The sequence below is a fragment of the Thunnus thynnus genome, chromosome 16 (assembly GCF_963924715.1).
Source record: "Thunnus thynnus chromosome 16, fThuThy2.1, whole genome shotgun sequence".
Taxonomy (NCBI): Eukaryota; Metazoa; Chordata; class Actinopteri; order Scombriformes; family Scombridae; genus Thunnus; species Thunnus thynnus.
Genome location: NC_089532.1, coordinates 2942611 through 2956392, shown reverse-complemented (window position 1 = coordinate 2956392; position 13782 = coordinate 2942611). Strand labels below are relative to the sequence as shown.

General features: G+C 39.0%; 1 protein-coding gene across 4 annotated transcripts in view; it reads right to left on the bottom strand.

Annotated features, from left to right (window-relative positions):
* syt16 (synaptotagmin XVI) overlaps positions 1-12883 on the bottom strand; it is a 44393-nt gene extending 31510 nt beyond the window's left edge. The window contains exons 1-2 of one of the 4 annotated variants that reach the window (XM_067614707.1): positions 6369-7245; positions 2126-2483 (exon numbers count right to left, since the gene is read on the bottom strand). In XM_067614707.1, coding sequence (XP_067470808.1) covers positions 2126-2165 — 40 coding nt within the window. In that variant the 5' untranslated portion in view covers positions 2166-2483; positions 6369-7245. Of the gene's footprint in view, positions 1-4; positions 1170-2125; positions 2484-2953; positions 5529-6368; positions 7246-12484 lie in introns of those variants that run through there. The other 3 variants (XM_067614708.1, XM_067614709.1, XM_067614706.1) reach the window with 3 other exon arrangements.
* Positions 12884-13782: the final 899 nt, after the last annotated feature.

Below are 13782 nucleotides of genomic sequence, written 5' to 3'. Positions count from 1 at the left end.
TCACATACTACAGAGGAATAATCCTCCTGGATCCAGCAGGCTTCAGAGTTAATCAATCTTAAGACTGAGGACAGAGCATTCAGATGTGTGTTATAATAATAATAATCTGTAGGCAAATGGCCAGGACACACACACACCCTGAAACTAATTACCCACATTAATGAGTGACCTTACAACGAACTAAAAGAGACAGCAGGCGCTTTTTTTTTTTTTTATTCATTGCTAAAAAAGAAGAAAGAAAAAACTACAAAGCGCTTTGTTCGTCTTCTTCAGGATCTCTCATATCTCTCGTTAATGAGCGGTAACCACGAGGCTCTCGCCGCCGCAGCGCTGTCTCTCTTTCTTTTTTTCTATCCTAATCTAACGCTCACATCAAAGTGCTCTCTTCTCTCCTCGGGAGCTACGCACTTCAAAGCCGGGGTGGAAAAGTCAGCAGCTGCATAGTAATCAGGGGATAAGGATTTAGTATTCACACACACAGGCACACACAAACAAGCTTTCACAACCGTATCTGTCACAGATTAGCGGTTGTGAAATTTTTATCAGCGTTGGTTCGATCTCTCCATCTCATTAGCCTGATCTGATGCTTCTCATTGACTTCTGGGTCGCATCGCCGCCCTAATCCTTGTTTGTACATTAATTCATTAGATGTTGCAGTCAGTACATTTGCACGTTCGACAAACTGTTTCATCAATACTCGACATTTGTGCTATTTTTAGCTCTAACTGATTCCCTGCTGATGCTGTAATGCAATTCGCCTTCCACAGAGATTATTTGAAATATATCTTAATCGGATATAATCTGATGGAAATATTGTTGAGAGAGAGATGAGAGAGATAAAGAAAAAGTGATGAAACTTCTATTTAGGTTTCTGCGGTTCTTGTTATTCTTATTCAAGCAGCAGCGACCACGTCTTGAGGCTGAAGTAGCTTAAAGCGCCACCAACGGCTAGTAGACACTCCAACTGACTCCCATTCAAAAAGCCTCAACTTCTCTCTAGAAATACTAAGTAAATCTTTTTTTTTCAATGAGTCATTTTAGTCTCAATCTCTAAATTCAGGCCCTCTAATAAGTGTGCTCGCGGTCATTTTGTTCCGTTAAGATTTGAAGACTTATAGTAGCTTTGACGTCTGCTGTGTGGGCGTTGATTGACAGCTGTAATTGACAGTTACCTCACCTGCTGCTCTCCCCGGCTCCGGGACTCACATCGAGTCGCACTTATGTCACAATATTTCGCTAAGTTTAATGTTACTTGATTACGATACCTGCTCTGTTAGCACAATTTAGCTAAAGTAGCTTAGCATACAAGTGTGCACCACTCAGTCTCCCCAGTAAGCTAACGTTAGCTTAGATCTGAGGTAGCGGATGTTTCCAGAGCGTGAAAGGCAACAACGTCCTGGCTCCTAACACAACTCTGGGCTTCAAACCGGCTCCAATGCAAACCAACAGGTGACGTCACACCTCGCTACGTCCATCTTTATTTACAGGCTGCGGTGTCGGCAGATCACTTAGCAGTTCCCTGTCAGTCAGCATGAGAAAAACAGCCTCAGTTTGTTACTGGAGCACAGTAAAGACGTCTGTAAAAACTGGACAAAATGATATTGAAAAGTTTAGATTATAACCTTTATTTTAATACCATATGATGACTATATTTCCAACATACACCTGCTTTTACAGACAGATTTCTTGGCAAAAGTGCCCAAACAGTGAGATCCTTTTATATAAATTTAAGTGTTATAGCGGGTTTTTTAAGTTATGGGGTGAAAACAAGCTCAGCTCAATTTAAGTGTAAAAAGCATAAAAAATAAATTCTGTAAATGTATTTATATAAATCATGATCCAACAAACTGTAAGCAATGAAATGTAGAATTTAAAAACAATAAAACAGAAACTTGCAACCAAATCTGCAGTCATGTAATCATTTTCCCTCTAATTATTGTATAAAATAGCCAATTTCCATTCTTGGATCATTCATTTGCTTTTATATTGTTTTCCTCCTTTGCTCTCAGTTCTGAGTTTTGTTTTCTTCTGCTGCTGTTCCCTGCAAACAACCAAAACAGCGCAATGGAGCCGCAAATTGTGTAACTAAACTGGTTCTCCAACAACAAACAGAAAACAGGCTTACCTATGGGTTTATCACTGTGTATGTGACGATGAGCTGCCATCTCAGTAGTTTTTCTAACGTTGTAACATGCAGAACTGTTATGTTTTAGCCCCAGATTGTCTTTTTCGTAACCGAAGCAAACGTTTCTCCAGAAAACTGTAAGTAAACACTGACTTCATATATTCAATATAGCTTCTAGCCTGTTTCTTTAAACAAAGTGTAAAATGAGAGCCTGCAGGAAGCAAACAGGCTGTACAGGTATATATGTTAGAGGAGACTCTCAAAGTCTCTACGGACAGATACGACCTGCAGAGAGACGATCATGTGATCATCATTTCTGGAACCAGGGGCATCCAAAATATCTCCTCACAATAAGTCTCTGTGGAAATGATGGCATGGATTAGACTCTTAAATAAAACAAATATGAAGTTAGGTTAGACTTGTCACCAGGCTAGTGATTTTGTCACTTTTCCTGCACCATAAAAAAGACTAAAAGAACCATAAAACCTTAACACCTGTCTCCTCAGGTCTTAGACTGTGTCCACACTAAGCTGGCTAAACTTGTAAATGCATCTTTTTTCTCTGTTTTGGCCTGCAGTCCAAATGTTTTGCATCTCTAGTTTTATTGCCACAGACATGATAATTGGCTTAATTAAGGCTGAGTATAGCTAATTGTTTGTATGGCGATGCTGCCTTCACTTCTGGCAGAGACACATTAAATTAAGTATATCTAAGCTCAAACAAACACAAAAACATTGGATTAGCATTGGATCCATCTTTAGTTGTTCATTCCAGCTAAACAAATATATGAAATAAGTCAATATTCTAGGTGACAGCTATTATTTTTACTGCTATGTTTGATGTTCCTGTTGAAGGCTCAGGGTCCAGGGCCACTGCTGTAAACACTCCTCAGACCTGCATCCCCACTGATCTCCGTTAAAAACTCTCCTGCACTCCAGAGTCGCCATGTGACGTTCACTGACCTCACCACACTACACGCAAACAGCCGAGCTGTTGTAGTTGTCGGGACGGGAGGTCGAATCCACCCAGAAACATCAGCACACCATGTTTTCAGTTTGACTCAAGGTTAGGTCACCGCAAGGCGCGTTTGTTTGAACCACACACACACACACACACACACACACACACACACACACACACACACACACCTGAAAATCATAGTTTCCCTGGAAACAGCCCAGTGGCTCTATTAAGGTATAATGAGTGTGCCTTTTCCCACCCACATAAGAAGGTCTCATGTTACCATGGCGCTGTCTGTCTGTTCGTCCTGATTGGACGGGAGGACGAGAGCATCTCGGGGTTTAGATAAAGAGATGATGAATAAGAAGAAGAAAAAAAAAAACAACAACTCAGAAGGTGGAGAGAAGATTAAAGTATAAAGCGGGGCACAAATGCTGCTGGTGTTCAAACTCCACTTATTCTTTACTGGACATGAATTGTATTAATTTATAGCTTTATATACCTTTTTTTAGTATTTAGTTGTACAGCAAGTCAAGTGTAATATCTTCCTGGTGCACTAAGTCGTCTTAAGGATGTTTTTAATGGGACTTTTGTTGGTTTTCCTCCTTGGTGTGATTCGTTTGGGCAGATCTGAACACAGCAACCGCACCAAAAAACAACCGCACAGAGAGGAAGTGGTCTCGATCTGCTCACAAACGAATTCTGGAGCCGTTCGTTTGTGGCGGGAATGTGATCCGACCTCCATCTGACCAACTACAAGGCTGCAAGTTTGAGCTAAATGGCTCCCGTAGCCAGGAGCGTTGTACAAAGTTCATGAACAAACCTTTAAGGCATATTTCAACAATACGATTCTGTTCAAATGTGCTTTCAATGTAAGTGATGGAGGCTAAAATCCACAGTGTGTCCACACAGTCATTTAAAAGTTGATGTGAAGCTTATATGAGGCTTCAGCAGTCTGAGTTAGTCATATCAAGTGGATATCTGACACATTTAGTATTTTTAGCATTTAAATTGCAGCTCTAACATTTCATCGAAAGTCATTGAAAACAGATTTGTCCACAATTTAGATTTAAAAGTACTCAGCATTGTCTCTAGTCTAAGAGCTTCGGGAAGTTTGTTCCAGATGTGAACAGCATAAGCTAAAAGCTTGATTAATGTTAATATGATGGATAAAAAATGTATTATTCCTATTTTATGTGTTTTATACTTTATCTCATCTTGCCCAGAAGGAGATTTTACATTATTTACTGTTAATTAAATGCAACAAAAAGCATCAAACTATCAGCTTTCAGGGTTTGATTCTACCAAAACACAGTCAGTGCCATTAAAAGAGGAAACACTATTATAATCATCAGTCCTATGAAGACCACTACCTTTCAATCAATCCATAGAAATATTGATCAGTGTGAGTCTGGCAGCAGCGGTTTTCAGATCCATCACCAGAAACCAAAGCTTGATAACGCTGATGTTAAAGCACCATCTGCTGGTTACAGGCTGCATTACAACTTACAACAGGAGATCACGACTCCAGCTGCTAAAACACCTGCTGTGACATCACTGAAGGAGGCGAGATGAAGGAAGGAAGTATGAACGCATACAGAAGCAAGTGCAGCTGCAGCAGATTGAAACACTGTGTGATCCAGAGCGAACACTGGATTTACTCTTTAAATTTCATTATCACAGGTCCTAAAATGGATCACAGGCCTACTGGGCACAAGTTGAACAAGTAATAAACTGATATAAATCTAAAAATGAAAGATATCTCACTGGGGTTTCAGGATACGAGGAGATGAAATAAAACTGCAGGACTTTAAATTACCAGAAAGTAAACTCCTCCCTGGATAATAGCAGGTGAAAATACACAATCGGAAGAAAAAACTGAGCTCAGTCTTCATGAGTGTTTGTTAATAAACAGAAAATCCTCATTTAAATCTTTGTTTCCAGTAACAGGAACCTTTTTAATCATATCGATGAGACTTCTTCCAACATTTATGGATCCTCCCTTTATTAATGGATGACCTGCATTGAATTACTATATAGGATTCTGTACATTTATTACGGGTATTCTGGTTCTGATTCAGGTGTTCTGGACATGAATATGTATATTTTGTACATGTGAATCATTTGGGAATATTAATTACTGTTTGGCCCATTTTTAGATTGCCTGTAGTGCTTCTACCTTAAAGACTACAGACTATTATTACTGGTGTAGTGGAGGCGTTTACTGACCTGCATGCATTAAATGCATATTTTGAAAGGTTGCTGACGTCCTCTGATTGGCGTCTTTATATGAATGGTGCTGTGTGTTTGTATGAATTTTCCCTGACGAAGGTCTGTGAACTGAAACGTTGTGTTCAGGGTTTAAGGTTTATGTTTAATGTGTTAAAACTCAATAAATAAATATATAAAATAATGTGTTGTTAAAGTGAGCTAAAGCCATGGACAGTGAGTGAGACTCTTTGGTTTTCTCTTCATGTCTGTCTTAAACCAACAGTCAGGAGCCCAAATGAACAGTGAAACCTGTTTTTCTTGCTTTTATTCCTCCTGTTCATACTGACCATTAGAAGATCCCTTCATAATGTACTTACAGTGGAAGTGATGGGGGACAAAATCCACAGTCCTCCTTCTGTGCAAAAAATGTATTTGAAAGTTTATCTGAAGCTAATATGAAGCTTCAGCGTCCAAATGAGTCAAATCAAGTAGATATCTTTCAACGTTACAGTCTTTTTAGTGCCAAAGTTCCTCTTTTTGTTACTATACTTCCACCTGCAGCTCAACAGGGAAACACTGTCCGAGGAAACACAAAGAGGGAATTTGATGCTAAAAAGACTGTAAATGTGTCAGATATCCACTTGATATGACTAACTCAGACTGCTGAAGCTGAATATAAGCTTCACATCGACCTTTAAATGACTGTGTGGACACAATGTGGATTTTGGCCTCCATCACTTCCATTAAAAGCACATTTCAAGGATCTTTTAATATCCAGTGTGAACAGGAGGAATGATTACAGCGAGGAAAACCTCTTTCACTGTTCATATGGACACCTGACTGCTGGTTTAAGACACTTGAAAAACTATGAACCTGTCCTTTAAGAATTTTTGATCCTTGTGGTGTACAGGGAATTAAAAATTTATTATATCACATTTTGAAGTACTTCCCAGCAGTATATAACTATTATTCCTCAGGATATAATTAGTTAAATTAACACAGCCTGGACCTGGAAAAGTGGCAGAAAATGAATAGATGGATTTAAGTTTTTAAGCTAAAAATCAGCACTTACCCATTATGAGTGAATTAATTTCCCTGCTACAGTAGCTGCACTAGTGACAGCGTTTGATGCAGGTTTGATGGTGTTGACTGAAACTTCACAAAAAAAGGATTAAAAAGCTTCTTCCTGCAGCACAATCCACTGACGAAACAATCCCACGTTTAGTTTAAAGATGTAGAACGTCTCCCGCCAGCCCGCAATCAGACACGAAAACATTTTATCACTAACATTACTGTCTACGGCAGGTAAGAGGAAATACTTTTTAATACTTTCTAAGGCCTTCGTTATTTAGGAAAGTGAATTCCCTAGTCTTTCCTTTTCCTTTCCACTCTCTTCTTTCTACTCTCTTCTTTCTGCCCTCTTCTCCCCGTTTCCCCCCCCTTAAATAAAAGTTCCCACTCGTTCAAGAGAACAAACTTCACCGCTTTCCCTAAACCCTCTCCTTCATCCCTCCTTCTCCTCTCAATGAAATCTGATTCCTCTGAGCTGCTCTGCGTCCTGTGTGAACCGTCAATCATCACAGCTTTCCTGCCTCCCACTGGGCGAGGCGGACGTCCTTTCCTGAATACCAGAAGAGACACAACAACATGGAGGAAGGTGGTGAAAGTCAAGTGCAACGTTTTGACGATAAAAAAAAAGGCCGGAACTGAAAATTCAGGAACAGCAGAGTGATGTCAGGAAGTGTGTTTTTGATCATTTGCAGGTCAGGAGAAGTTAAAACGGGGCTAAATTTGAGCTTGACGGTCCATTTCTGACCTTGGAAACAGCAGTTAACAAACTCCGAACGTAAAGTCCACTTGTTCCAGAGCTTTCCACAATATCACACAGCCTTCATGTTGTCGTGGAACTTCAGATGTTCATGATGAAGACAGTGTGATATGGTCTAAAGCTAAAGTTGTTACTATCTTCATGCTTATTCTGTTTATTTCAACTTTTTTTCCCTTTTCCGCTTCCAACTCAATCAGCTGACTCACACTTTTCACTTCAACCAATCAGATTTTGCCACAACCTCCGCGAGACAATCATCTCACTGCTGTCAAACTTTTAAGACTGTTTCTCTCTCTGCTTCTGTCAGCTGTCATTTCAGTTTTCATCAGAACCAGCTGTCCAATGACAGGCTGCATAAAGGGCCATTATAAGATTAAATAAGTTTGAGTTTTTAACTGTAAATCATGCAGATATTCCAGTAGAGCCCCAGAATATAAATACAGACCTGGAATTGTGAACGATACATCCTCTTTAAGAGGACTGCTGCCAATATTTGGCTTAAAGTGAGTGACATCATCCCAATGTAAAGTCTATAGGCTGAGCGGGAACAAGGGAGAAACACTAATGTGAGCAACCTCCATTCAAGTGAATGGGTGCACTCTTGTAGCCTGGTATCCAGTTTCCAGTTCCTCTCATACATCCATGGGAGCCACTAGTCAGCTACAGCGTAGTTACAGCGTAACCTCAGAGCTTGCAGACGTAGCCGCTGCAGGTATGACGTAACGATGAAGCTTAAAGCTCAACTTTTAAAGGACCAGTGTGTACGTTTACGGGGGTTCTACTGGCAGAAATGGACTACAATATAATATGATGGCCCGGCTCTGAGACCATAGCAAATAAAGGAAACAGGAGAGGGATTAACAGAAAGAAAGGAATTTTATTTAGCAAAGATTAATTTAAATTAACAAATGTAACAAATGAGACTGACAGGAAAAAACATGCTACCAGGTTAACTAATAAAACACCAAATACACAATACAGAAAATCAAAAGAACTACAACATAACACAACGTGGTGCCAGGGAAGAGGGAGCCGCCAGACTACCAGGACGAGGCGGGTTTTAAGCAACCTGGAGACAGTGTGCAGCTGCCTCCAAGTCCTTGATGACCTCCAACCAACCAAGAACCAGCAACACTAAAGACAATACAACACAGCAACACACACAAGTCCTGGCAGAGGCCCTGGAGCTGTCACAATAATCATAAGTATGTTTAAATTAGTGTATAATCACCTGAAAATAAGAATCGTTGTGTTTTTGTTACCTTACTATGAGCCCTTTCTATCTATATACGGAGCCTGCCATGTTTCTACAGTAGCCCAGAATGGACAAACCAGCGCCCTAGAGAGGGACGTTTTTTGCAACTTTTGCAGCCACTGTAGGTTTTTCTTCTACACATTTGGAAAGGGAGAGGGAGGGGAGTTGATTGCAATCTGCAACCTCACCACTAGATGCCACTAAATCCTTCAAACTGGTCCTTTAAGACAACATGGATGAGAAGTTCTGACACCGCATACCGTGATTTTACTCAACCAAAGGGGATATTTAGACCTCTGAGAAAATCAGTCAGCATGTAGAGCAAAGTAAAAGTGACTGAGATGAGACCGGTTTCCCGTCAGGCTGGATGGAAGGCAGCGCGGTCTCGTCATTAGGCCCCAGCGTTCAAATAAACAGGAAAAAAAACACGGATGTCAAGGCGGTTTCAATTTCCTGATACAGCTAATCTCACACACACAAAGCAGCAGCATTAAATATTACTCATGAGTCCCGACGGAGACCCTTTCTCCTCTCTCAGCCTGTTATCTGGCAGTCTGAGATCACAGCGGGGAGGGAGAGAGCCATGAATTAGACATCGAAGCAGTCTGTAACTAGGCCATGATAACCAGAAACAGCATCACACACACACGGCTGACTGCTTCTTACTGTTTAACGGAGCACAACCAGGAGTTCTTTGATGCTGTTTAGTTGAGTTTCTCTCCCTTTGACAGCACTCATCACAACCCAGAGATCAGAGCAGGTTAAGAGCAGGTTAAGAGGTTACGTCCACATGTGGTCGACGCTATATCCAACAGGGTATGAAATTTGTCCTGTGGGGCTCGTGGGTATGTTCATTCCCCATTTAGTTCTCATGGTTTCAATTATTTCTGCCCCATAGTGGTGAGATCTAAAGGCCCGGTCGCACCAGTAAAAAAATGTTTGTGGTGAAATCAGTTCATTTTGTTCGCAGGAGGGAAAGTAAATCTTTGAAATAAACTTTGGTGGACTTGACTTTGATGATCTTAGCAACAGAAAATGGCTTGGCAAATGACAAATTTTAAGCAAATTTCCAAAATATCTGCAAAAAGAAAATTCCACTGTGCAAATATTTGGATCATCGAGATAAACGGTTGAAGGAGCTATTTTTCCAGTCGGCGCCATTAAATCGTTGCAGAAGAAGAGGACACAACGAGATGACGTCATTTAAAGAGCGACAGTCTCAAACGATGGAAAATCATGAGGAAAACATAATGGAAATATGACATTTCTGTTAGTTTCATGTATTAATCTGAGGAACGTTACATTCTCCTCATCGCTCCACACGGAGCTGATGTTTTCAGCTCTTCAGTGGAAGCTTTAGTGACGTTTAAGTCACATGATTGATGTATAATAAAACAGAGCAGCCGTACATCCACAAAACCTCGGCGGGAAAGGTGCTCGATAGAAAAATCAATTAAACTGTTATACATGAAGTACTCTCCTACTAAATTAAAGCTCCCTTTACTTGTATCTATGATCAGAAATCCTGATTTTGCCAGAGGGACGGTTGAAGCGTCGTAAATAAAATTAAAGGGAGCTTTGGTTTAGCGTTCGGCTTTTCCTTGCGTCACAGTAACATGCTACATGTATGTCAGGATTTATTCATTAAGTCTGTTTCCATTTAACTTTTTTTAAAAATTGATTTTCACAGATTTTTCCACGTCAGCTAAAAACTATATAATAATATGATAATTCAGGGTTTTTTTCAAATTGTAAACGTTTCCACTCAGGTTTTTTAATCTGCAAATTGAGTATGTGAATAAACACATGAGGGCGGTGATACGTGAGCCGCCTACTGCCTCCACTTTGCTATACATAAAGAATAATAAGGAATCTTTTTCTTCAGGAAGACAGATGAAAGAAATGCCGAATGAGAGACTGTATTGATTTACAGAAGCTAATGGAACAGAGTCTAAACAGGAAGTGACGTCATGACTTCGGCTCTCAAAATATCTGCTGTGAATAATGTCTCCACCAAATATAAATACTGCTGGTATTTGTATCTGGCATTTTCTTTTGTATTTACATATAAAGATTTGTTCCCCCCCAAAAAGAAAACGGCCCTGCTGACCTTTTAGGGAATGAAGAGATGCCAAACATTTGCTTTTATTTAACCCTCTACTGTTTGAGTAAAATTTCTCCACAACAGAAATAATATGCAAACACACTAATATCTCGCTGCTGCAGCCTCTGAACCTGATTTCCGATCAGCCTTCCTTTATGACCTTTTGCTTGTTTGCCTTCAACCTTTGGACTTGTTTGCCTTCGCTGATCACCTGCCTGCTGCCGGATGTGCTCTCCCTCCAGACTGAGAAAACCTCGTCTTACTCCCGCCTGACCTGCCTGATGAGTTTGAGTTCACACCTCGGATGTCAAAACCGTCACACGTGCGGTGACAAACAAACAAACAAATCAGTACCGCAAGTTTTAAAAATACACTAAATACTTTATGTGTTCAAAAATGTGACATCACTCAAACTGTCTTTCCTGATCGGATGTTACAGCTGAACTGTTCTCCCCTACAGCATGTATGTGACCTTATATAATGTCCTATATGTACTGTATCATGTGTGCCTTTTACATCATTGTCATTTATCTCGCTTTTTTTTTTTTTGCACAAATGATAAATAAAGAAAAAATTACAGGCTACAGCACAACTACAGGTTTATCCTCACTAGGCTGATTACAGTAGTGGAAGACGTACTCAGACTCTTTATTTAAGTGCAAATAAAATATATATATTATCCAAGAATTATCCAAAATACTCCTTGTGCAGAAAGGCTCACTTAAGACTTTCATATATTATATACTTGGACTTTAACTACAGATGCATTAATACATAAACAGCATTTTTGAGATGGGGTTAATTTAATTATTTTATACTTAACATGCTGTTAAACAAGGCATCCAGGGGCCCAAAAGACTCAAGGTTTACTGCTTATAAACTGCTTGTATGTAGTTTAAATGCAGTGAATCTCATGGTTGCTGCAAAGTGACTCATAACTACATCAGTCAGATAAATGTAGAGCTGCAACGATTATTCCACTGACAGAAAATCAATGTTTTGATAATTGAATAACTGTTTAACTACTTTTTCAAGCAAAAATGCAAAAACATTCGCTTGCTCAAAGCTCTCAAATGTGCTCTCAAACTGTGGTACAATTAAAAATATTACTATAAAATTTTTATATTTTGGAGGTTTGATGATGTCACCAGATGTTGTGATGGCTGTCTTTCACATTTTTCTGATGTTTTATTGACCAAATGATCAATCTATCAATTCGTTATGATAAATGCCAAATTAATCAGTAATAAAAATGATTGTTAGTTGCAGCTTTAGATAAATATAGTGGAATGTGAGAAAAACACAGCATGAAGTGGAAATACTCAAACCACAGAGTGTTACCTGAGTATGTGTACTTAATTACTTTCCATGAATGGTTAAATAATGTTTATTTTTTTATGCAAACACATTTTTACAAAGCACAGCTGATATCACAGCAAAACTGCAAGCCCCTTCAGCAACATGACAGGAATATTACATCTTAATAATACCATTAAAATTAAAAAAGATGCAGTGTAAAATATCATAAACTCACTTGCTACAGGTTCTCTTTAGGCCTGTATTACAGAGGCACATAAAACATTTTCAAATATCCTGGTATTATAATGACTGTGATGAATTAATGAATAATTAAAGTCTTTAAAAGCACAATATTGTATAACATATACAAAAATATGCAGCCATGAAGTGGCTGTGATGAGGCAACTCTTCAGAGAGAACCACAAAAACACTCTGAAGCCTGCAGGAATAAAGAAACAATATCACATTATGTGTTCATGTGGCGATTGATAAAGGCCCTAAAATAGCAATTATATGGCTAAAAGGCAGAATGACAACATTACTGGGCAAAAAGAGGATAAACTGGCCTACACATCCTGTCGCTCCCAGTCAGCCAAACCCCAGAAAGAAACCAGGAGAGAAAACAGCACCAATCTCCAGCACCGGAACCGACAAAAATCCACATTTGAGGTGGCCACACGGTGAAGAGACGCTCGTACTTACTGTCCGAGGCCATGGCTGCGGCTGTTTCCCTCAGACTGTCAGCGGAACCGAGTGTGTGACCGGTGGATCAGCGGCAGCAGCATCCCCGCCGCTCTTCATCCTCCAGACCCGCAAATCTGCAGCCACACAGCGGTGAACGGTGACGCCTTCAGGAACTGTAGGAGGTTTCCACACTCAATCGGGTTATAACGGCTGCGTTTGCTACATGTGGTTGTATAAATCTCCAAATTATGGAATTGTTCCTTATAATTACATAACAACATCTCGAAATCATTTGCTTAAATTGATCTAAAATAGAAGAGATTTGGAGAACATGTGTTTAACGCAAATATCTGATGGTCTTTGAACTTATCATTCATCAACCGCAGTAGCTAACCATAGATATATATGGTATATATTTTAAAAAATATATAAAGAATTTTTTGCCATAGAAATATTTTATTTAAAAGATAAAATATATGTTAAAAATATGTTAAACTTGCAGTTAAACATGGCTAAAAACAAAACCAAACATTCAAAGCAAAAGAGCCAAATCCAGCTAAAGCTTGCATTAGCTGCTTAGTCACAGCTAGCCTTGGCTAAAGCTAAATTTACTCGCTTTCCCCGCTCTAAATGTTTCCTCTGATTTCAATAAACAAAAATTTTATGAGCTAAAATCTTGTTTATTTAGTTTGTTATCCCATACATAAATATAAGTTAATAAGGTAGTTGCTAAATCTGGTTAACGGGTTAATAGAAACTGTTAAACTAGTCCTGCTGGTTTGTGCTAACCTAGTTTAGCAGAGGAGCAGTTAACTTCCAACTCTACTTTTACATCATATATTTAACTGTATTAAAGTATGAACACATTCATTATATTGATGTTAAGGTAATTATTAATAATAAAATTAGTAGATGGAAAGCTAAAAGTACTGTTTTTAGGTGTTATCGAATACCGTTATGTCAGTGTATGTATGTCAAAACTTTAAGTTGTTGCCAAGGACGAGAAAAAAACAAACAAATGCAAGTAAAAACAAAAAAAGCATGATATTACATCAGGACAATTAAATATTGTTTTAAAGCTAGTGCGTTTGCTCATGTACTGTAATTGTTCAGTTTTGAGATACATGTATTTTACTTGAGTACTTCCATTTTATGCTACTTCATACTTCTACTACGTTTCAGAGGGGAATATTGTACTTTTTACTTCACTACATTCATCTGACAGCCATTCTTTACTTTTTTAAAATTTTACACACAAAACATATGATCAGATTTTTCAGTTTTATGAAGCTAAAAGCTCCACATTGACTAACTAC